This window comes from Poecile atricapillus, chromosome 1, assembly GCF_030490865.1.
Source record: "Poecile atricapillus isolate bPoeAtr1 chromosome 1, bPoeAtr1.hap1, whole genome shotgun sequence".
In the NCBI taxonomy this organism is placed as follows: Eukaryota; Metazoa; Chordata; class Aves; order Passeriformes; family Paridae; genus Poecile; species Poecile atricapillus.
The window spans coordinates 5,323,810-5,348,248 of NC_081249.1; the positions used below are offsets into that span (position 1 = coordinate 5,323,810).

General features: G+C 50.7%; 1 protein-coding gene across 1 annotated transcript; it reads right to left on the minus strand.

Annotated features, from left to right (window-relative positions):
* Window positions 1-1,084: 1,084 nt before the first annotated feature.
* Window positions 1,085-24,360, minus strand: LOC131583828 (cystathionine beta-synthase-like). Its single transcript, XM_058848338.1, has 17 exons — window positions 24,272-24,360; window positions 22,642-22,805; window positions 20,564-20,706; window positions 17,598-17,704; window positions 15,595-15,729; window positions 14,462-14,541; window positions 13,133-13,264; window positions 12,130-12,199; window positions 10,505-10,596; window positions 9,148-9,273; window positions 8,119-8,203; window positions 6,461-6,566; window positions 5,862-5,933; window positions 4,544-4,678; window positions 3,891-3,999; window positions 3,459-3,543; window positions 1,085-1,630 (listed from the first exon to the last, which is right to left on the minus strand). Exons 2-17 carry the CDS (start codon window positions 22,651-22,653, stop codon window positions 1,533-1,535), a joined length of 1,587 nt encoding a protein of 528 aa, XP_058704321.1. The 5' UTR covers window positions 22,654-22,805; window positions 24,272-24,360; the 3' UTR covers window positions 1,085-1,532.
* Between the last annotated feature and the right edge of the window lie 79 nt (window positions 24,361-24,439).

The window sequence follows — 24,439 nt, forward strand, 5'->3', positions numbered from 1 at the left end:
AGCCCTCCTGCTGCTGCTGGAAGCACTGGGATTTGGGTTAATCCATAACAGCCAGCCTGGTCCAGACTCAGTTCTGGGCTTCATGGAGTTGTGGGGCACTTTCAGATTTACTCATGTGAGTTTGGAATACATGCATGGATTAACATGCCTCACTTTGCAACAGAATTGCTAAAACAAATAGGATACCATGAGGGCTGATCTAATCACTTTTTGTTTTTCTGGACAAATATGGTTATTGCTCAAGCAAAAACTCTCAGAAAATCTGATAATAGCTCTTGTCACTCAGGAAACAACAGACAGTAGAGACACTTTTCCTAAATGTAAATACTTCAGCTTTCTATAATTTAATAAAAGTCTTGTACAAACTAGATTAGATTTGGAATATGGAGTAGCCACTTAGCAGCAACCTGAAATTGAAATTGGTTGTTGCCATCTTGGACCAGCTTCTGAAATTTACAGAAAGATTGTTAACTTCTCTGGGTCTTTTGAGAGCAACTCCCCCAAGCTGGGTTTCAATGGCACTTCAGTTTGGTCCCACAGCCCACTTTTGACATTTGCTTTCATTTATGTTTTTGGTAACCATGGCAAATGACTCTTCTGACCTTCATTATCAGTTCCTGGAACACAATGGTCTGACAGTAAAATGAGGACCAAACCTTGCCTACCCCTGCACCCCTTGATAAGGAGCTCTCAGGATGCATATTCAGGGATGAAGCCACAGCCCCTCTCCCAGTTCCTGTTCTGTGAATGAGTCTTTGCTTCTTGTTTGGGTTCGCTTCACTGTCCCCTCACATGGGACCATGCATGGGGTACCCAGTGCCACCAGCTCCCCCAGAGGTGAGGAAGGTGCTTTCCAAAGCCCAGGTGACCATTCACCACCAGCACCTCATCCCCTCTGCTCATCTCAGCCCTCAGCTTTTCCTTCCCACCCTTCCTGCTGACACCTTTCACATTCTGGGGCTCTATGTCCCACCCATTCCTCCCTCCTTGTCACACCTCTCCTGCTGCCTTCTTGGAACCAAACACAGCCAGGGATGAGGAGGAATGGCTCCTGGGGGTGCCTGCAGCCCTGCCTGGCTGGGCAGAGAGGGGCAGGAGGCTGCAGCAGTGATGTGACCTGCCCCCAGCCCTGCTGCTCCTGTGGCTGAAATGGGCTCAGGAAAGCTCCCAGCAGCTGCAACACGGGCAGTGTGCAGGTACCTGCAGCTGGCCAACACACCAAACCTCCTCCTGCTAAAATCTGGGCAGGAGCAACCATCCCCTTCCCATCCTCACCTTCCCACATTCCCTGCCCAGCCCCAGGAAGCTCCATGTGACCACACATGGCTATTAAACACAGTTTCTTTAGTTATCTCCTCTTTAGTGATACCGTGGGTGGCATTTGGCAGACAAATACAATACATCACAATTTTCACCTAGGCATTTCGAGAAACTATTGGCTGGATTGAGCCAGAGGCTCCCTTGACCAGGTGGTTTGGGCTCGGGGGCACACCTGGACCTGCTGGAGGAGCGGGGCCAGCCGAGCTGCTCTGCTACTTCTTGTCGTTCCTGTTGACAAAGGTGAGGAGGTCCATGGCTGTGACCACGCCTAACACCATCTGCTTCATGAAGGAGCTGCCGTTTCCACTGACTGGGAGCACAGAAAGTTCCAGCTTAGTGGCAAAAAAATAAAATAAACCACCACCCCCACCCCCACCAGCCCCCTCACCACCTTCCAGCTGTGCAGAGGCTGCTGTTCATTTATTAAAAGAAACCCTTAACAGGGACAGCACCTGTCTGAGCTCTACCTCCACAGAAATGACTGATGGAGCCTCAGTCAGGTTACTGAAATCACACCAGAGAGGCTTTCGCTGCAAATAACGCACCTTTGCCAAAGCAGGAAACTTAATTTCCCAGTTGTTTTTAGCCAAATTCTGTTCCAGTCCTGCTCTGATCACCACAAAACTTTTCAGAGCAAAGTAATGAGACTCTCTGAAAGCAGCAGTCAAGCACTTTTCTACTCTGTTCTCATAACATCCTACACCACATTAATGAAACAGCACTTCAATAATTGTTTTAACTGTCTGATGTTTTCTTAAATAAAAATAAAACTAGCCACCAGAGTGCAAACACAAGATAAAATCCAAGCTCCAAAGGTGTGGGAAGAAAGTAATAAATAAGGGGGTAACTGAGACAGCATTAAAACAGCAGCTCTGGAAAAGCAAGTGGGTGTTGTTTGAAAATCAGAGCAAGAGGTGCTGCAGACAGCTGGCTGATATTTTTTGTTAGGTGCCATTTAATTTGCTGATGCCATTTAATTTATATCAAAACGTGTTATAAAAGAGATATTCCTTATTTTATGACAACATAGCTGAGAAAGGAGATTCTGCCTGGCATTAATTTTGGTGATTGAATTGGAAATGTGCATCAAAGGCAGTTTTGAGTGGCAGATTTTTGTCTGCAACCTGTTGTGGGAACATGGATGGAGTTGCAAGCTTCAGAGCTGGTGGGCTCAGGGGAAGCAGGGCCTGGAGATGGAAGGTTTGGGATGTTTGGGCATGGTGGGTTTTGGAGGCCCTGAGTGGAGCAGGCAGCCCCATGCTGGCAATATCACCCACTGCTCACCCAAGGGATGTTTTGCACACTCAGTGTGTAAAATCCCATGAAATCAGCATAATTACACCCTTCAGCTCTAATTCACAAGACCTAAACATGCCTCTTCTGACTGCTTTTTTGTGTTGCTCACTTTTCCCAGCCAAGGTCAAATCTGTACTCCCAGAAGTCTTTTGGTGTGACTGTACCAGAAAGGTGTGTCAGGTCAGGTGTGCTGAGCAGCTTTTTTTGGGTCAGAGGAGGCACAGGGGGTGATCCCTACTGCCACTGATGTGTCAGCAATCCTGATGCTGCTGTGCTGCTGCTGCAGGCAACTCTGCTAGGTTGGTTTGCTGCACCAGGGTGGCTGTGCAGTGGACTGAGAACAAACCAAACCTGCTTTAATGGTGCTCCCAGACTGGCACAGCATCCCTACTCCCAGCCACGGTCCAGGTAAGAGACACACAGCTGCCCCAGGCCACACATCAGTGCCCTGATGACCCGTGCCACGGGGCTTGCTCATGGCCCAACCCAATTTTTCTCAGCTTTCTCAACTTAGGTGTCTGAATTCCACCCAGGCTTTACCTAATGTGGCCAAATGTTCCTTCTGACCTTGCCCCTGGGCTACAGAAGTCTACAACAGAGATCCCTAGTGTCCCCCTTGCTTGCTTTGCCCCTCTCCCCTCATCTCTGTGGTGTCAAGAAGAGACACAGGTGAAGAGTGGGCAGTTCCAGGGCTTTGCAGAGCAGAAACCCCTCATGCAAAGGCTCAGGGGCTGCACAGGTGCAGCAGCTGCACTGACACCTGCCACAATCTGCTTGAGAATTTCCCTTTCCCCTCCCAAACACTTGTGCCAAGCCCGTGGAGAGTTTCTGCAGATACCTACACTGCATCTGCTCAAGTACAACAATTGCAAAGTGGTCGTTCTCCAGGATGCAGGAAAGCTTCCCCAGGCTGTCCTCCAGGCCGATCTAAACGGGACAAAATGTTACATTTGACATTTTACTTCACCTGACAATGGCTGAGCTCTGATATTGGAGGGTGCTGGATGAAATCCCCTGTCAGTGCTTGGCTCCTGCTGTGAAAAGCTCCCATATCTGAACCCTGCTGGGTCAGCAGAGTTTTTACAGGTGCTTGTTCTTACTCTCATCTCCAAGATATCACCACTGCCCTCCCCACTCCTCTCTGCCTTCACATCTCTGCCTTCTCACCGACCTCTTCTCCCAGCTCCTCTCACACCCCAGGGTGGTGGTGATGCACCTCTCCCTCTCTCCCTGTCCCCAGACAGAGGCTGACACCAGCCCAGCCTCAGTGGTACCTTTGAGAACTGGTCGTAGGTGACCTTGGTGACAGGGTCTGAGAACTCCGCGTTTCCAGCCAGCACGGAGCTGAGGGTGTTGCTGAGGGTCACCATTCCCAAAATAAGCCTGTAAGGGAACAGGGAGTTTTCCAGGTGGTCAGAGCTGAGGTAGAACACACATCTAACGTAGGGGCTGAACTGCTCAGGTTGAAGTCAGTGACTGAATTGTTGCTGCAGTCAGTGGGAGGCAGCAGGTTTCTCCTCACTTGAGCAGAACAAGGAAGCCTTTGTCCTCACCAAGCTGTTGGTTTCACAGTAGTTAAAATCTGCTGTTGCAGCCCAGGACTTAGCAGCTGGGAGAAGGAAAACCCGTGGGCTCTCCAGCTGCTTATTTGTGTGGGTTTCCCCCAGCTCTCACTCCCCTGGGTTCCCCTTGCCTGTGCACTGATCCAGCGTCTTCCAAGTCCAGTGGACACTGGACTGGGCTTTGACTGGATCTTTTACAGGAGTTTTATTGATGAATCTTCACAAGGAGGCAGATGATCTTTTTAAAATTATGCATCAGTCCAACACAAGAGCCTCAACTCTGAATGAATAAATGGGACTTTAACTTCATCATGACTGATTTTTCTGTATGAATGCCCATCTCTGTAGTGAGCAGAAATAGTTACCCTGACTCAGCAACAACAGGAGCTTGGTCATATCCCTTCTCCTGGAGAATCTCAATTGCCTTTTGACAGCTGACTTCTGGGAGGAGAATGAGAGGGGCCGAGAGGTTCAGTTTCTGCACCTTGATGTTCCACCACCTGTTGAAAGACAAATGGCAGCGCCGAGCTGTGACTGCTGCACAGCTGTGGCCTTGAGCAGGGGGACAAGGCCAGAGGAGATGAGGGATAGTCTGTCTGCCTGAAAAGCCAGCCCCACTCCTACACCCAAAGCAGAAATGCCACCATGGCCAGATCTTGTTGAAGCCAAGCTTTCCCTACGCCCCGTGTTCATGCAGCTCCAGAGGCAGGGATGAGACCAGCAGCTGGCAAGGTGCTGAGCTGTCCTGAATCCAAGGAAGCTATTGAGGTCTTCACTTCAAGCTCATAAATGGGTGACCTACCAGTTTTACTCCTTTGTTCAGTATCCTTGGTCCTCACAAGGCAGCATTTGCAGCTCCTGCAGGAGAGAGCCTGGCAGAGATGCTCGTGTGACTTATGAGGGACAAGCTGAGCTTGTTTGTGGGGGAACACAAGCAGCTCCCAAACATCTCAGCCCTGAGTCCTTGCAGAAAGGGCAGGGCAATGCTGGAGCCTGGAAGGGCCAAAAGCAGCTCTAACCAGACACAAGAAGCCTGGAAATATATTAAGTTTTCAGGAAATATTTTACAGTAACTTTTGGTAAAGGGGAAGGTGACACCAGTAATACCTGCTGTCCTTAGGGTGGGACCAAGAGCTTTTTTCTTGTTGTTTTTTTCCAAACAACTGGCATTTGCCCAGCCACACATCAGCAGTTTGCCTGTGACTCCCTGCCTTGAGGAGACTCTTGCCCCATGGTGTCCAAGGGACAGCAGAGATGGCCATCATTTCTGGCCAGCAGCTCTGGAAGGTGAAAATTCCCTGTCCCCTGCCTGAAATGAGCTGCAGAGCTGTTTGAAAGGGGCTTGCTACAACAGGGACCCACCCTCCCCAGCAGTCTGATGGTCCTTTGACATCAGATGTGGAGTAGAGAGAGCTTTTCAGAGGGTTTAGGTGGCCTGGGCTGCCACATGGGAGTGGATCAGCTACTTTGGGACAGAAATGGCTTCTTTATAGACTTTGATTGGAAAGCTGAGATATAACCACCCAAAAGAGGAGCTGACATTGCAGTCTCCCCAGAGGGGTCTGGACTTTACTGTGTTTTTTCTAAACACTAAAAGGGAACATTTTCTTTTGAAGATAATGATTTCCAGACTCAGAAAGCTGATTCCCTTAGCACAGTTTATCCCAGCAGAAGTTCTCTTACCAAGGCTTGTGCTCCTGGACATCATTTAGGAACCCATTACTTATCATCCACTTATCATTCACAAATTTGGACCTAGAAATCACCAACAAAGAGCGAGTCTGTGAGGCTTCCAGAAGAAGTCGTGCTTTGTTTCATGCACCAGACCACAGCACTGCCCCCGGGGCTCTCATGATTTTTGCAGCTGGCTGCTCTCAGCCCCTTTTAAGGTCAACAGGAGCATTGGGTGCTCAGTAACTCTTCGAAGCACGCCAGCTATTTGCCTTCCTAACTTTAGGCATGCACACTCAGAAAGCGTAGCTTGGCTGAGTCCTGCTCCGTGCAGTAAGTCAGTGACAAGAGGAAATAAACCCCAAGTGCCCCAATCCCCTGGTGATTGCCACAGTGGTGTGCTGTTTCTCCCTGTTGTTTATTTTGCTTTTTTCCTGTGATCTGCCCGAGGGAGACTCCCAGCTCTGGGCTCACTCCGTGATAGCCTTGCTATCAGATTTATTGGGGTGGTTCTCCAGAACCCCAAGCTCCTGGGTTCAGCTCCTGCCACAGAAGGCCACGGGAGCTCCCCCACTGATGCTGGAAAGCAGGGGAGGGAGCAGGACACTCACATGTAGTTCCGGATGGAGTCGGGCAGGATGACAACGCAGCGCTGACCCTCCTTCAGCTCCTTGGCAGCTCTCACAGCCACGGACATGGCACTGCCCGAGCTGCCACCTGCATGGGCACCAAGGAGAGGGACACAAGTGTCAGGGCTGACCGGGGTGCAGGGCCACTGTCCTGGTGTGGGGAGCACAGGCTGCCCCAGCTGAGGTGCAGAGGTGGCACCTCATGGGTTTGGGATGCTGGGATGGGAGGACAATCTATCCCAAAGCCTTGTAGGCTTTAGGGCCAGGCAGAGGTAGGGACTGATGGGACGTGTTCATATGGTGGCTCCTGGGCTTTTGAGGCAGCATTAAGTCACCTCATGAACTCTGTGAACCACTTCTTGTGGGCAGACTGAGGGCTGAAAGGTCCCATGCAGGGACATTCAGAACACGCTGCCCACACCACACCCTCCCTTCGCATGAGCAGAAGACCATGCCAGTTCTAGAGCTTCTGGCTGACACACTTGGCAGCCAAAGATTGGTTTTAAATGCACTGTAAAGACTGAAAAAACCATAAACATTACATTCATGCTTGGAATACCAGGCCAACGTGATGGGCAGACTTGAACGCTCCCCGTGTCTGTGTGCACGCATGTGGTTTGCTGCACGTAGGGAAAGCAGGTCCCTGCTTTACAGAGGCAATTCTTCCACCACCAGTCTGAGTGCTGGAAGTCAAACACATTCCACTATCTGTGTGCCAATTACACACTTGCATTCAAGGCAGCACGTATTTTACAGCAGGTTAATTATCCCTGGGTCACATTTTTCAAACAAACGAGGAACGGCCCTGAAAAATGCAGTTCAGGGAACATGAAGCTGTTCACAAATTATGACTGAGTTCAAACAAGTGGTTTCTGTTGAAACACAGTGACTCTGTGCCTGCTAGGTTAAATCAACATTTAAGTGTTTCATTACATATATATAGCCTGATCTTTTCCAAAACTCCTTGGATATGAGTGCTCAGGGCTTTTATCAGCTGTAACTACAAGCCTACGTAGTGTCTGGTCCTGGATGCAAACCTGTGTCTGTTTGCTTGGTGTCAGGGAAGGCTGAAAACAACACTGATGCTCTGTGGAGGCTCTTAGGGTACAGGCAGGGTCTGTCTGAGGGCACCTGTTCATTTTGGGAAGCCAGTGGGATCACTTACAGCTTGTTGGCACAGGGAGAAATACTCAGTAAGAACATCTCACACTTTCTTTGCTTTCAAACCTTCCTGGTCCAAACCTGGCACCTCTGGCGTGGCAGTGACACCGAGCACGGCCTCACAGAGCTGTTGGCAGAGCCCACCTGTCCTGCCCTGAGCCCCACTAATCCTCCCTTCAGCCTGTGTAACTCTACACTGCCTGAAGATCCAGTTCCACTGCAAAAGTGCTCCAGTAAGGAGAGAATTATTGCTTCTATAATTACTGTGGCCCATGAGTCAGACCCCAGACCAGACTGAGGGACACACCTCTGGAGTCTGCAGTGACCTCTGCACAGCCCCAGGCTCAGCCTTTCAGCCCTGCTGACCCAGCAGACACCAAATGCAGAGAGCACTCACCCTGGAGCGTTTTGGTCCCAAAAGGATGAGTTTCAGAAGGTTTGTTAAGAGAACAAAACTGTTGTGGCTGCATTCTGCTTACCACACAATAACCCCTCCTCTCTGATCAGCCTGCGGGACATGAGGAATGAGTCTCTGTCATTACATTTGTACCACTGATCGACCACCTGGAAGGAAAGCAAGGAGGATGAGTCTTGGCAATGTCATTTCAGGCTGCCCTGACCCTCTGAAGCACACCATGGTGCTGATGCCCACAACATCTGGCAGCCCTGAGCTGCCCTCCACACTTGTTGAAAGCATTTGTCAGAACACACATGGTCTGGAGGGTGGGTTCTTGCTTGCAGACACCCACACCTTTCCAGCCAGCACCCTTTCCTTGGAGAGTTAGGGATGCCTGACAGGTCCAGAGTTAGGATGTGGAAGAGTATTTATGATGTCTCAGGCCAGAGTACATTAATGGTGGAGATTTTGCCAGAATGAGATCCAGCTACAAGGATCAGTCTGTATTAAGGTGACAGCTCTACAGCCATGTGCTGACAGCAGGGATGTAGTCAACACCTGGAAGCAGAAGGAATCTGGGGTCTAGGGCTGTGAGGGAACTTTCTAGAATGAGGCCAGGTGAACACAGGCAGCCTATGTTAGGGATTTAAAGCTTTGTGGCAGAGAGGGAACTTGACAAGAAGAGCTACAAGTTTCATGGTCTGCTGTCTTACAGGGCTTGGATCTTGTCATCCAGCCTGTGCATGGTGCAGGATTTCTGCTCTCTGTGTGGGGTGCCTGAGGCAGAGAAGGCTCAGGAAACAGCAGCATGATGAGGAGCAGCCTCAGCCCAGACCTCTGTGTGATCACAGTGGAAAGGACACACTGAAAAACAGTGAGGCTGAACAGAGGAGACTCACACTGTGTTATATGCCTGCTTTTCACTCTATTTGCCTTCTCCTTGTGGGTCAGTTATAATCTGAGTTACTCAGAAAGTAACTGGGTGTCCCAATCCCCCCACAACAGTTCTGCACTGGGAAGATATGTCAGGGCCACCACACCTCTGGCCTGGGGAGCAGGCTGGATGCAAAGCAGAGATCAGGCAGAGGCCCCTCTTCCCAGGGTTACTCACTGATCTGTCCAGGACAGTGGGGATGAAGTCGTGCCCAATGCCCTCCACCTCGATGGTTGTGGTGTTGGTCGTGTTCATCTCACTGGGAAGAGCAACGATGGAGCCGTCAGGGTCCACGCCAATGATCTTTGAGGGAAAGACATTTTGTCAAGCCAAAGTGGGAATTCAGAAACAGCCAAACACAAAACCCAAAGGAAAAGTTACTCTTACCCTTACCTGCAATGTTTCCTTCCCGTGACACTCATTAATATTCCTAATCACTGGCAGCATGGAGAGCTTCCAGGATAAAAGGGTGCTGTTTTTCACTGTCTTTTAAAATAGATCCTAGGTGGCTTCAGCTGTTGCAGAAGTGACTGGTGGCTTAAAATGTTATCACTCTCAAGGTGTTTGTCATCACCCCTTTGGCAGAGCCTGCCACTTCCAAAGCCCAACCCTTAGGACAGTGCCAGAGCTCCTTAATCTATTCTAGGTGAAGCCAGCCAGTGAGCTCCAACCTGTGGATACAGACATCCTTTCTGGATCTAGTTGTGCTGGCTGATGGTGACACCTCCCTGGTTATTTACAGCTTGGTGTCTGGGCTCAGGTGCCTCCTCAACATGCAGCTTGAGAGGGGATGGTGACACTGCCCCACATTCAGCTGCCCACTGCCAGGGAGGTGACTTCACGTGCCAGTGCTCCAGTGGTGGGTCCACACCTCCCTGGTGGATCAGGGATCACTCACACACTGGCCAGACCAGAGAGGCAGCGACTGTCACGCCTCCAGTCTGCCTCAAAGCATGAGCTCTGCGGGATGAGCATTGTGACAGATGTCAACCCTAAAGCACAGAGGGTTTTGCAGTGGCAGAGGAGAAGCATTTGCAGTCTGTGCCCCCCAGAGTGTCCTGCACAGGACAAGGCACCAGGCAGGGGGAGATTTTAGGGGGGCTGCTGAAACTTTGGTCTCTTAAGGCACTTGGATGGGTCTAGATCAACCTAAACATCATCAAATTGCTTCTAACAAAAGCCACGATTGCTGTGAACAAATAAATAGGTGCAGACAGCAACTCCCTCAGGTGAGCCTTGGGGTTAGGCAGGAAACGACATGAAGTGACAGGACAAGGGGGAATGGCTTTGAGCTGAAGGAGGGTAGATTTACACTGGATATTAGGAAAAAATTCCTTATTGTAAGGGTGGTGAGGCCCTGGCACGGGTTGGCCAGAGAAGTTGTGGGTGCCCCATCCCTGGAAGTGTTCAAGGCCAGCTCTGAGCAGCCTGGTCTGGTGGAAGGTGTCCCTGCCAATGGCAGGGTGGAACAGGGTGACCCTTAATGTCCCTTCCAACCCAAACCATGCTGTGATTCCTGGCAGTCCTGCCTTACCTTGCATTCCGGGCATTTCTCCTTCAGCTTCCTGGCCACACCAGTGATGGTGCCTCCTGTGCCAGACCCAATCACCACCATGTGGACCTTGCCTGCAGATCAGGGGGGAGAGAGGCTTGCAAGGAGTCAGCACAGCCCCCAGCACCATCTCCCCTTTATTCAGACCCCTGTGCAGATGCAGAGCCTGTGTCCACCAGAACCCCATGTGAGGAATCACAGAATCACCAGGTTGGAAGAGAACTTCAAGATCATCAAGTCCAACCCAGCCCTAACACCACAACTGGACCATGGCACCCAGTGCCACATCCAGTCTTTATTTAAATACATGTAAGGGATGGTGACTCCACCACCTCCCTGGGAAAACCATTCCAATATTTATCACCCTTTCTGTAAAACCTCTTTCCTAATATCCAACCTCTATTTCCCTTGGTGAAGCTTAAGGTTGTGTCCTCTCATACTGTCAGTGGTTGCTTGGAGAAAGAGACCAACCCCCACCTGACTGCAGCCACTTTTCAGGGAGTTGTAGAGAATGATAGAGTTTGGACAACACCCTCACACACAAGGTGTGACTTTTTAGGTGTCCTGTGCAGGACCAGAAGTTGGACTTTGATGATCATTGTGGGTCCTCTCCAGCTCAGGATATTCTGTGATTCTGTGGCTTTAGGGGGAAGGAATATCTCAGCACATCCATCCCTTTCAAACCACAGCATATCAAAGCAAATCACACGTGTGAGTATCATTAACAGGCACAACTTTTCAGCCTGTGTTGGAATCCACAATGGAGGGAGGGCTGAGCTCTGCCCCAGCACCTGTCTCTGTCAGATGCAGCCCCACTGGCATCACAGCAATTATACAGATTTAGGACTGGTAGGAGCAGAATTGGAGTCTGGCCTTCAAAACCTGACGCTGCTGCTGCATTGGGAAAGGAGGAGCTGCAATCCACAGCTGGCAGCCAGCTGGAGCAAATGCTACCACTGTGGTGGAGGGAAAGCTGGGGCTCTTGTTCCTGTTGATACCTGACTGCTTTACTGCTGTGATAACAGCTCTCCAGTTAAAATCCTCCTGTCCTGTTCACGTTTTACAGGGCTCCCAGAACCGGCAATAAACTTCACTTCTATCTGCACACACATGGACTGGGATAGCCCTTTATCATCCCCCAGCCCTCACTTCCCACGTCACTAGTTTGTGAGGTTTCAGTCTGTTTTGATTTGCAAATAAGTGTGCTGGATCAGATGCAGCCTGCCATGCCCTGGTGGATTTATTTTCCCCTGCAAGGCCCCGTGGGACATCTTGTGTGCCCAGCTGGCAGGTCACAGAGGTGCTGTGGCCACCAAGAGACATGTTCCCCCTCCTTTAGGTACAGCCTGAATTTCTTAAGCCTCTGGTCTCCTCCCCCAGGCTTTTGCAATGGGAGGGGACAGCCGGGAAGCCCTGCAGGCTGAGGTGTATCTGGAGTGGATTAGGAGAGGTTGCTACACCCCGCGTGTCAGTGTTATTAAGATAATACTGCCTGCCCCTACAGAGGCCCTTTGAGCTGTTTCTAGACATGCAGGTCAATAAATGATGTAAATTAAACCTCTCAGAGAGGGTTACAGCCCTCTGCACGTAGAGGTAACAGCACAGACCTTCACACTGCTCCAGGATCTCCTCGGCCGTGGTGTCGTAATGAGCCAGGGGGTTGCTCGGATTTCGGTACTGTTTATTCCAACAGAGAACAGCAGCAGTTACCGTGTGAAGAGCAGGTCAAACACCAAACCAGCAACACCTCCTGACACAGCTGTACCCAAAGCATGCAGCTGCCCCCTCCTCTCCCTGCCGAGGGGGAAACTGCCACCCCACCAGAGCAGGTCACAGGTATTCCTCCTGTTTGTCCCTTTGGGACAGATTTCCAAGCCCACTTGGGGTTTTTTTTCCACGCTGGAAGGTTAAATGTGCCCACAAACACTCAGTCTCCAGCACTTGGTGACCATTAGGTGTGGGGATGGTTCAGAGGTTGGGAACTGTGGGCTGGAGACGCTGTCCTGATCATCAGCTCTCATGCACAGAGGGGTTTTGCAGCACTGGTATCTGTGCACCCCCACATTCACACCCATGGACCAGGCTGCTCCTGAAAAGCTCATTCAGTCTCTGAGCCTCTTTTTTCTTAGAAGGAAGGAGTCTGACTTTCCTGCACTCCAGGGGCTCCTTACTCAGGGATCAGACCAAGTGCCCTCCTGTCCAAGACCCAGCACTGCAGGAGCCCCTGGCATGAGTCACCAGGGTTTGCCCTTTACAGAATGACGTTTATTTTTGAGGCAGAACAGAGGCTGCTAGCTAGGCTTAAAAAGTGGGTTTTATTCAGGTCAAAGTTAAACCTGAAGCAATTTGAGGAGTCTTTGAATTGTGCAAGAAAACGCAGCCTTGCCCACATCTGGGCTTTAGCAGAATTGTCACAGGTTTGGAAGTGTCCCTTATTTTGTTTCTGTCCCCCTGTACTTTGCAGAGGAGCGATTAAGTTTCAAATGCCATAAAACACTGACAAAATCTGCCTCTGGTGCCAGTTTGAATGAAGCCCCCAAACAAGGCACACTTGGAGAACACCTTATAAACTCTCTTGGGAAAGAGTGTCAGTGGAGGGACAGCCTTTACCTGATCCAGGATGTGAGAGTTTGGGATTTCACTTTTCAGCTTCCAAGCAACTCGGATGTTGGACTCGGGGGCATCAAAGCGGGTGCACGGGGTCCTCACGATTTCAGCACCCAGTGCCTTCAGAATATCGACCTTTGGGAGGGAAAAGAGGAGATGCAACACAGCTAATCCCACACAGGGAGGGTAACCCGAAGCTGCGGGCTCAGGGCAGTGCCAGATGCCAGAGCAGCTTTGCATGTGGGAGACATTTATCATTTGGAGATACAATGTCCAATTCTGGACTGTGCTATCTCTGACATGCTCCTAGCACCCCAGGGCCTCCCGCCTGAAGCTGGCAAATGGATTCAAGCCTGGCCTCTTGCCCTGTCCTACTTGGAGGGCAGGCTGGGGACAGGGTGGAGGGAGGTGACAGTGTGCTGCTCCATGGTGCCTGGGGAAAAGGGCAGAGGGAGCTGGACACGGAACAGTGTCTCCTGTGTGCTGGGGCTGGAGCCCCAGCATGCAAAAGGAAGATCAGAAAGCCGGTTTTGCTCAAGGTCCCTTCTCTTCTCTCACCAAAGAATGCATAAGAAGTAAATCAGCCCTAGGATGTCTCCTCTGAGAGATGTGGCTGTCAGTGGGAGAGGGGGAGCGTTGGGACCCCTGGAGGTGAAGCTCATGGCAGCTGGAGGTGGCATCTGATCCAGACTGAGCTTAAGTGAGATTCAGGTTGAAATGAGGGTGACACTTTGGAGAAGGGCTCATTCCTGAGCCAGGTCAGGGTCCAGGTCTGGCTTCAGTGGCATGAGTTCAGCTGAGCTGTCTGTGAGGCTCTTGGCCCACCACTGAGGGATTTCTGTCATCTCCAGGACAGTGTGTTCACCTGATCATCAGCTCTCGTGCAAGCTGACTTGAGACACCACCTGGAGAAAGCAGCTCAGGCAGCTCTAAGTGTCTCCAGGTTAAAGAAAACCATAAACACCAGTGAGGCCAAGTGACCTGTGAGATGTCAGAGGGCAAGTGAGCAGGACTGGCAGGATAGCCCTGGCACCTGCCTGCCTCTCCTGCTGTGCTTTCACATGCAGCAGATCCTCTGCAGCCACACACTGTGTTTGGCTATCCCACCACCCAGCTGCACTTCTGACAACACACAGACACCAGGCTGTCACAGGCTGCTTTTTTTTCCCCTCAAGAGGCAACTTTGTGAATAGCAGCTGTGGCAGTGGGTGTGCAAGGCTCGTTGGCCTTTGAAGGAGAAGGCTCCAGGAAGGGAGAGGCAGAGAGAGAGAGAGAGAGAGAGAGGAAGGAGATGTTCCCTGGCTGTGGGGTAAAACCATACAGAGCTCTGACCTTCTCCACACTCATTTTCTCTGGCAAGACGATGATGCAGCGGTAACCCTTCAATGCAGCCACCAGTGCCAGCCCAATTCCTGCATGGAGGGGAGCAAAGGGAATTGGTTGACAACAGCATTTGGCAAGAGCGACCAACGCGTGCCACTTCCTACATTCCTCTCTCCTGAATGGAACCATGAAATGGGCACTGACAAACCACAGGTGAGGACATCCTCCACGAGCCTCCTGGGATGTGCTGGGAGCACCAGGGAGTGTTGGAGGATGTGCTGACAGGCAAGTGGAGCTGCAGCATCGCTCCTGCTCCCAGGGGTCTACCAGCGTGTCACTGAGAGAATGGCAGGGCAGGGGAGGCTTTTCTCCCCTCTCCGAGGCTCAGGCATCTTCCCGTGGTTTTGGAAACACAGGAGAGAGGAGATTTTGCTTCAGGAGTGCCTTCCCTTCCCCCTCAAGCACTGTCAGTAGTGGGGGGACAGGCACAGAGGACACTGCACGTCACCCCGTGGCCGGCAGGCAAAGGGCACCTCTGCTCCAGTTTCACCGGGGTGATGGATGGAGCCAGCTGCTCCCAGCTAGAGCAGGAAGGTGAGGCAGCAGGAAGGAGCAGCATGTCCCTGCCAGGGGCTGCAGGGAGCCTGGTGCCATTCCAGCTGCCCCAGGCAGGCAGGGAGCCAGCGTGATCCATGTGGGAGCACAGATCCCCTTGGCTCCACGTCTGGGGGTGGCTGGGCTGACACAATGTGGTGGGGTGACAAATGACAGCAGCAAGGGCAAAAATCCCAGGAATGCTCTTCCAGCCCATCAGGGGAATGGTCTCTGGGAACCTCTGAGGATTTAAAAGCTTCCCAGCCTGAAAACACGCAGGGCTGCCAAAGTTGCTGCTGCTGTCTGCCTTGCCACAAAGAGACCTTCCAGGCACACCTGTGCAGGTGTGGGACCCTTGCAGGACACTCAGGAATTTCAGCAAGGAGGCACCTCAGCATCCCAGGAAGCCCATGGCCACCAGGAGTGGAGCTGAGGGGAGAATGGAGCCAACCTTGTAACTCCAAGTGCAAGACCTCCTCAAATCCTGCTCCTCAGAAATTCCACCCTGCCCAGTACCCAGGCAGAGGGAGCATCCCTGCCCTTCCCACCTGTGTTTCCTGAAGTGGGTTCAATCAGGGTGTCTCCTGGTTTGATAATCCCAGCTCTCTCTGCATCCTCCACCATCCTGAGACTGATGCGGTCCTTCACGCTGCCCCCTGCATTGAAGTACTCACATTTTGCCACTGGGAAGGGAAAGAAAGGGGAGACTCCATCAGGCAGCAGCTCCTTGCTCCCCAAGGCCTCACTGCAGTTTTAGGACACCTATTCCTCCTCTGCAGGACTGTCCTTTGCTCAGGGGAATGCATCCACCATCTGCTTTTCTGGGATTATCCACCGGCATAACCTGCACAGAATCCTTCCCCCCACGTTTCCTTCACCCTGGATGGGTTTGAAGTCAACCTGGTCAGCCCAGGATGGGTTTAAAATCAGCTGGACATAATCATTGCAAGGCGGGGAAGTCCCACACTGGCACAGCACTCCCTGTTACTGTGCCTTGAGGGCTCTTTTGTGGCAGGGTTTAGCAGCAAGGTCTCCCTGTCTATCCTGAGGTATTGAGGTTTTTCACAGATATCTAAATAGGTCCCCTTTTTCAGGGGTGATCTGTAGTCCTGAGGTGCCATAAAAAATCCCAAACAATAGAAAGAACATTTTCAACTGTCAGACAAAATTACATTTTTTTTTTCACTGAGCTAACAACAAACCAAGTAACCTTCCAAGGCACGTTCAAACTGCAAGGCACATCTCAGTCCTCACTGGGGCCTCCACACCACAGGATTCTTCTTACCAAGGCTTTGATGAAAATCTGCATCTAAACTGGTGCTACTGAGCTCTGCTTTACAGACAACAGGGAGAAATGGGGATTTCCAGGGGTCATTCACATAATCCTAGCAGGGACAGCTACCTGAGGCTGAGAAATCAGCCCAATACCTGAGCAGCCTGGGTGGGTACAGAAATCTTGTGCTCATCATTACATTTTATAATGCAAAGTGCCACAACTCCAGCTGCACAAGGCAACACCAGGCAATCCCATCCAGCTGTAGCCTGCCTTGAGGCAGCTGTGCTGCAGGAATTCCTGCGTTTGCTGGGGAAGAGGCTCTGTGCTGACACCTCGCTCAGACAGGAGCGTGTGGCTGCTCTGCCTCTTCTGCTCTCCTTCCCCTCCTGTGCCAGGGGAGGGAGACACCATCCCAGAAAATGGGATCAGCCCGCCTTTCCCAGCACCCAAAGCACCAGCCAGACATCCTCCAAGGGACAGGCTGCCGCAGAGGTGCACCGGGCACTGCACATCTGTCCTCCCACCTCCACCAGCTCCCTGCCACGGTCTCCTAGGGTCCCCTCAGCTCTCACTGTGAGGCAGTGCGGTGTGGAGTTTGCAGGGTTGGTGTCCCAAAGATCCCAGATCCCGGGAAGGGATCTGCTGGGAAAGCCCAGCTCGCTCCACGTGCTCCTGTGCTCAGTGGGGTGTGGCTGCCCTGTGCGTTCCCAGCTGCCCCACAGCACTGCAAGGTTCTGCTGTGCCATTCCATTGAGGATGAGTGCTCAGCAAGCCTCTCCTTGCTCATGTGACACTCATGGCACTTTGTGACCCTGAGAATCTGCCTTTCTGCCCAGTCTGGATGAAATCAATTATTAGGGTTAGGAGTTGCAGGAAAGGAGATGAAAAGTCCACATGCACAGATCTGATTTTATCATACTTGTGATTGTAGGAGACCCTCACAGGAGACAGCAGCAGTGCTGTGTTAACATCTCCTTAGGGAGAGGACTTAGGTCCATCCCCAAATTTAGGCCAGCTCTGCTCTGAGCTTATGCTGCTGTTATCTGGGAGGAGAGATGCTTCACTACCATTACCCCCCTGCTCATTGCTGCTTGAAACCTCCTTGTTTGGTCCAAGAAATTACTGCCTAATAAGCAGGAGAGCCCAACACGAGCCACATCTGTCCCTCCCTATCTGTGCCTCCTCTCTAGGAGCCTCTCCTGAAGCCTCTCTCCAGCACCACCCCTCACCCTCACCTTGTGGCATGCAAAAACCTGGTGGGAAGGGGGCACTCACAGAGCTCACACTTGAGCCCATAGGGCTTCCCAATCTTGTTAATCCGGACCATTGGGGTGCAGCCAATTTTCTTGAGGATATTGGGCAAGATCTTCTTTTCTTCTGTCCTGAAATAATGCAGGGGATAAAAAGAAAAAAAAAGTCAAATCAAAGCTATTGTTCTGCAGCATAAACCAAGAGGAAATCTGAGTGAGTGAGATTTTACCAACTTTATCCAAGGCAACCAAAAGACACCCCAGCTCCAAGAGAAAATGGGTGTGCCCCATCAGCAGCTAGTTAACCAGGAGTTAGTTACTGTTTTCCATCATGAGTTATTAGCTCTTTTACATAAAAAGTAAGCTAATTAATTTTCAGTGTTGTTCTGAGAAGCCTTGCTCTGCAAGGCCTTAGGCCAGGTCTAGAGTGAACGAGAAGATGCTGGCAAGCCTTAGGATTTTATGCAGTGGTTGAGAAAACCAGGAGACACAGCACAAGGCTCTTCCTCTTTCCCCCATCCTACCCAGCCCCATCTCTGCTCCCCACATTTCCAGATGCCTCTGGGCCAAGAGTTGCTGGCCAGGACTCCCAAACTTGCAAGGATGGCTCCAAGCCCTCAGAGAAGCCGAAGCCACAGAGGGTTCTGGGGGGTGTTTTGCAAAGAGTTAAACCCAGCTCTGTGATCAGTGAAATCCAGCTGCCTGGATTTGCCAGTCGCTGTCAGACTCCAGCAGAAGCCAAGAACCACATCACAGCAACTGCAACCAGGATGAAAAAGACCTGTTTGCCCAACACACCTTGCCAGGGAACTCACACCCTGGAGCTTTTTCACAGACAGAAGGAGCAGACTGGGGAGGGCTGTGTTTATTTGGGCCGCATCCTATTGCCCCTGGTCACAAGGCAAGCACATCTCTTTGCCAGTGGGGTGACACTCACTGCTCACTCACGTTCCCTCACTGCTCAGCTCTGCTTTGCACAGCCCTCAGCTCCTATCATCCTTTGACCCCTGGACTGGGGCTCTCCTGTCCCTGTCAGGCCAGGCAGGTGGCTGTGTGCTGGCAGGAAGCCCGTGTGGTGCCGGAGTGACTGCTGGCTTACTTAGAGACCTCAAACCCCTCCCTCCAGGTTTTGCAAGCGTGATAGAAACACTTCCTGCAATTCAGGACTACAGGGGTTTAGTGAAGGTCCTTACTACTCAGAGGATCCAGCCTCTGCTTGCATCTCAAGCCCAGAAATGATGGGATGTGCTGCAGACATCGCAGGCTCCATTGAGTGCTGGCAAATGTGAGGCAGTAACGCAGTGAATGAGCTTCCCCCACTGCTGCAGCCAGTGCCCATCTGCTCCAAAAGCTACTGGAATGCTCAGGGGTTTCAGTGGGGCTGAGCCATGGCATGAGGAGGCTCCAGCTCCTTCAAGTAACATTTAACTAGAGCCAGGCTCTCCTGAGAGTGACCTGTGTTACTGCTTTACACATCTGGATTGCATCCTGCAGATGCTGATACCGGTTCAGCACAGTGGACAGGGATGGTTTTTCCCTAAGATTACAGCTTTTAGTCATGGCTTGCTACTCCTTAAGATGTCCAGGGGAAAACCAGTCCTGGCAAAGCAAAGGATTCCTGCTGAGGTTGTAGTGGGCCAGAATCAGCTCAAGGGATATCAGAACTCTGATCTCTCAAAAAAATTAAATATTTAATATTCTTAAATATTATAAAATCTTTAATATTCCTAAATATTATTAAAATAACATCTTATCTCCTCCTTCTGCTTCTACCCCCAAATACTCAATCAGATTTCACCTGGGAATCTCAGCAAGTCCAGAGATTTTTTGCTGCATTGGCTGCCATCTGTGGTTTACCCAGAGCAGGGAAACCAAAGCATTTCTCCCTCCATGCAGTGCTGCAAAGGTGTGGTGTGTCCCAGGGTATTTTCTCCCCTGCTACAGCGTGGGTTATGTTTCAGCTCCTGCCCCAGCAGTGCTGTGTGGGCTCCTCAGCCAGACTCTGTTCCCAGAGCACTGTTTGATGCCCAGGTTTGGGAAATGTCTCTCCATCTCCTGTCTGGGGATGGGATGGGCCCAGCCACTGGCACCACCATGGCACCCTGATGCTAAGTTGTTAAAAACCAAGAATGCTATCCTTCTCAGAATGATAATTGAGGGGGAAAAAAAATTAATTTGACTGAAAAGAGCTGATTCTATCCTCAGGCACCAGCTGCAGGGTGCACTGAGCGAGTGCCTGGATGAACAGCATGCTGGATCAGCTCCAGGGCTCTGCATTCCACTCCTCCCTCCTTCATGGGCCAGACCCAGAGGCTGCCCTGGGCTACCCACATGCTGGTGGCTGTGCCCTGGCCTTGTTCCACCTGGCATGTGGTCAGACATGACCATGCAGAGCAGTGCTGCATCTCCCATTGGCTCCAGTTCCTCACTCGCTGCAGCTGGATTCCTGTTTTACATCTCTGCACTGCAGGGACTTGCCTGCAGTTCCCCTGACATTTATGGGACAGCCTTATCTTTAGTAGCTTGTCTGTGTCTGGTTTGCAGAGTCATTAAAGCACCTCTTGTCAAGTCTAGTCTGGGCCCTCACGTCACCTGGGGAGGGAACCTGCTGCTGTGAGGGCAAGAAGAGCTCAGAACACTTTTCTCTGTACTGTGGCCATTTGGCACTGATCTAAAAGCCCAGGCCCTGGTAATCCATTTTTGTGAAGGTCTCTCAGCCATCTAAAATAAGATGCCCCAAACAAGCAGATGCTCTGGAAAACACAGAGCTGAAACTCGAGCCAGCCACATCTTTCTGCAAAATAAAAGGGAGTGAAAAAGGCCATCTTGGAGAGGAGCTACTAAGCTGGTTTTGCCATCTGGAAAATAAACCATCATTAACACAACAACTGGCTTCTGGCCATGACTATCCTGGTGTAACAACAGTACTTCACCTCCAGGAAAAGGCACTGAACTGCACCCTGAAACAAGCAGCACCAAGGAGTTACTTACAAGGGAATACAGGAGTGTGGAGACTTGCTGGCAGGCGTTGTGGCTGTCCATGTGCACTTACTGGGCAAGTTGGGGAGGGTCCATGAGCTGTCCTGAATTCCTGCACCATTGCCATTCATGAGGGGACACTTCTTACTCAGCTCCTGTGTGGTGGAAATAGAGATCACATAGGCACCTGGGAGAAAAATAGTTGCAGAAGGGGGGAAAAAAATGGCATTTGGGTGTGAAGGCAGGGTGGCCAGGCTGCTTGGAGCATCCTGCTGGCATTTCAACCACATGGATCTAGGTGGATAGGAGGTTGTAGTGATGGAAGGAGGTTGGAAGGAGATGAACAAATGAAGGGATGTTGTAGCAAGGTGAGTGTCAGTCCCTTCTCCTAGAGAGCAAGTGGTGTGACAAGAGGAAGTGGACTCAAGTTTCCCCAGGGGAGATTAAACATTAGGAATTTCACAGAAAGGGTTATCAAGCGTTTGAATGGAATTCCCAGAGAAGTGATGCAGTCACCATCCCTGGAAGTGTTCAAAACTCGTGTGGATACGGCACTTGAGGACACAGAGTGGTGGTGAACATGCTGGTGGTGGGTTCATGGTTGAACCTAATGATCATAACAGTCTTTTCCAACCTGAGCAATAGTTCCATGATTTCATGACAAAATTGCACTTTTGAGTGGTGTGCTAGATCCCATACATCACCTGGGCATCCTCTCCAGTACATCTTCTTGCCCATCTCAAAACCATCACCTCCCCTAAAATGTTTTATGCTCCAAATTTAATTATATGGTCAAGAACAGCTTCTTTTTTTTCACCCTAGCAGTGAAGAACCTGCAGTTAAATCCATCCAGCAATAATTGGAAAATACTTTTATGGTGATGGTGGGACTTAGAGGTCACCTCTGCTCTGGCATCCAAGTGTATTAAAATTGAGAAAAAAAACCCAACAAAAATGAAACAGCAAAGGGCAGCAAAGGTGCCCAGGAGTACTGAGCAACTCCCACAGTAAAGCAGCTTAAAGAGAGGAGGATTCATCAGGCTGGAAATGAGACAAGAGGCTGCTGCTGAGAGCAGGCTGTAAATCCTGAAGAAGTTGGAGAAGGTGCATCAAATAATGAGCAGTAAATAATAAGGCAGAATGGAATTATCAGGAACAACTACAGGGGCAGAGCAGATAAAAAAATGGAATGAGAAAAGGGTTAAACAAGTTTGAAAAGGCTGAGTTCAGTAGCAGATTTTAAGCACACAAGCCCTGATGGCATCAGTGCCCTGTAGAAAGGCAATTTTCCATGCTGTTCTCTCTGTATTGGTGGTGCATATACAAAAGGAGGAGTCTGGGCTTAATGTTTATTTTCAGCATCTGCTACTGTCCAATACCAGAAACAAGGGTTACATTCAGGTCTGGTGTGACCTCTCTGCAATCCATCCAACACTCATCTGTGCTAAGGAAACAAACCACATGAAGAAAAACCACGATTTTTGGTATCTGTAAGTTCCTTTTCTGGCTTGTTCACAGAATAAATTTGCCTTGATTCAACCATTGGTGAATAAAAGGACCTCAGAACTCCGTAGGGTCACGGAGATTTGTGTCTCACTTTGACTGGTGATGGAAGCTGCTGTTAAGCTGCTTAGTCTGCCCTGTCTCCCTACACCTCTGTGGTGGTGCATTTTGCAATTAGAGCAAGCCTAACCCTCTCATTACCTTTGCTGTAGCAGAAATGGTCCAAGACAAGGTGTTGGACATTCCTTCTGCATTTAGCTTCAGATTGAGAACAGAGACGTCGTTTTGCCGTCTGACAGAAGCAAACCAGTGACTCAAAAGAGAAACATCCCGTTTCTGAACACAGAGAACTTGCTGCAGTAGGGCCTTGGGAACCTGCTGCCACGTGGAGGGGCCTTGGGAAATCCAGTTTAGTTGGAGAGAATCATCTTCCCCCCAGGCCATAAAGCCACAGCCCTGCTCCTCCTCAGTCTCTGGGCTCCCTGCAGTAGCTGTGACTCACAGTGGCCAGCACGCTGTTGTGGCTGAGTCCTGATTATCTGAATTATTTGTGGCTTGACATATGAGCCCAAGGGCAGCCTTAATTACCATTTCTGCCATCCTCCTCCTGCTTGCCTGCTCGTTTCACCCTCCTGGTGGGAGTTTCCTTGCAGCAGCGTGGCAGGACAGCCCCAGGTCCGTGCTGTAATTCCCTGGTGGTTTCCACGCTGGAGGATGGGGCTGGGGTTTGGTCCCTGAGGGCTGGGCTGTCCCTGGAACACAGAAACACACCACACTGTTACTCCAGCCACATCAGAGGGATGGAACAGCCCATGGCTGAACCTTCTCCTTATCCAGAGGCCCCACATCATCTCCGAAGATGGAGGTCAACAACCTCGTGCTGCAGCCTGGCCCCACAGCTAAAGCAGACAGAGAACTCTGGTCCACACCCACACCAGGCCCTCAGCCACCTTTCCTTCTCCAGAGACACCACCCCCAGCCTCAGAGAGCAGCAGGAAACCATGAGGGTGCAGGGCAATCCCTCCAAAAAGCCTTGGATCCTGCAGCCAGTAAAAGCTTTCCCATCAAACCTGCTGCTCTTCCCCACCACTGACAAACCTGCTCCTCATTGGGAGGGATTAAAGGGAAAAATATGGCTCATTTCCTTTGCAAGCCAGGATTTATGTTGGCCTTGAGTGTATCTCCCAAAGCAAATCTGTGTTTACCTATTGAATTAGCTGGGAAGGAGCAAAAGTCACCTGTAGGTAAAGAAGAGATAACCTGCAGTATATCAGAGGTGATCAGCATGCTTTCACAATTGAACTCACCAGTTCAAAATGCTGGCAAAATACACTTTATGAGTATATTTTTTTTCTCCCTTTTTCTGGTGATGCCCATCTCTACTATAATTGTGGTGGGGTGGAAAGGGACAAGGCAGGAGGGTGAAATTATTGGGGCTTCAGGCCCTCACCACACAAGCTCTCTCTCCCCTCCAGCCCTGGTGCAGGAGGGCTTCATGGAAGGAAGAGCACTACTGGCTGCCACCTTCTAAAATAAGGTTGCATTCTCCTCACTGTGTTCAGCTTCCCTGACATCTGACACAAAAATAAGTTAAGAATGGGGTTTTCATTTGTTCTCTCACCCAAAGTGAATACAGACATGATTTCTAGACACCCAGGGAACAAAGAAACAAGAGCTGGCCTTTGACTAGTTGTGCATCTACATTCCTCTCTGCTGGAGAATTCCTCATGTGTCTCCTCAAGGGCTGGGTAATTCCTGGAGCTGCAGGAATGGCATGGATGTCCTCCTTCCACTTAAAAAACTCTCTCAAATCACTGCATTTCTGTGCCCAGAGTCTGGATTCGTATTTACATTAATATACAACAAAAAACCCCACAGTGGCTCTGAAGGTAACTTTAAAAACTGCCTGACGTGTAGAACCCCCAAAACGAGAGGGCAGATGGCCTGAAACGGCACCAAAGGATGGGAAGAATCTGGGACTTTTGGAGGGTTTAACACAGCACTGGTTGAACTGATCCCTTGCTGCCAGCCTCAGTCACATCCAGCAGCATGGGCTGGGTGGAGTGTGAGGAGAAAGAACAGCCATGGACAGCCTGGCTGTAGCCAAGGATGGCTGAGAGGAGCAATGCCCAGTGCAAACATCTCCCCTCAGTGCCTGCAGTGCAGTTTTAGATCACAAAGAGAAGATACATCCTCTCTGGATTACCAAAACTCTTACCTGTGTCCCAATACTCCTCCCAGTCCCTGGCTGAAGCCTCAGGTATGATCTGGTCAGCCAGCAGATACACCTGACCCACTGCAGGTGTCCTGCCGCAGCCCCGTTACTTGCTGCTGAATGGAGAATCTTGAGAGGGCACAAGACTGGGCAAAGGATAAATGGAAATCT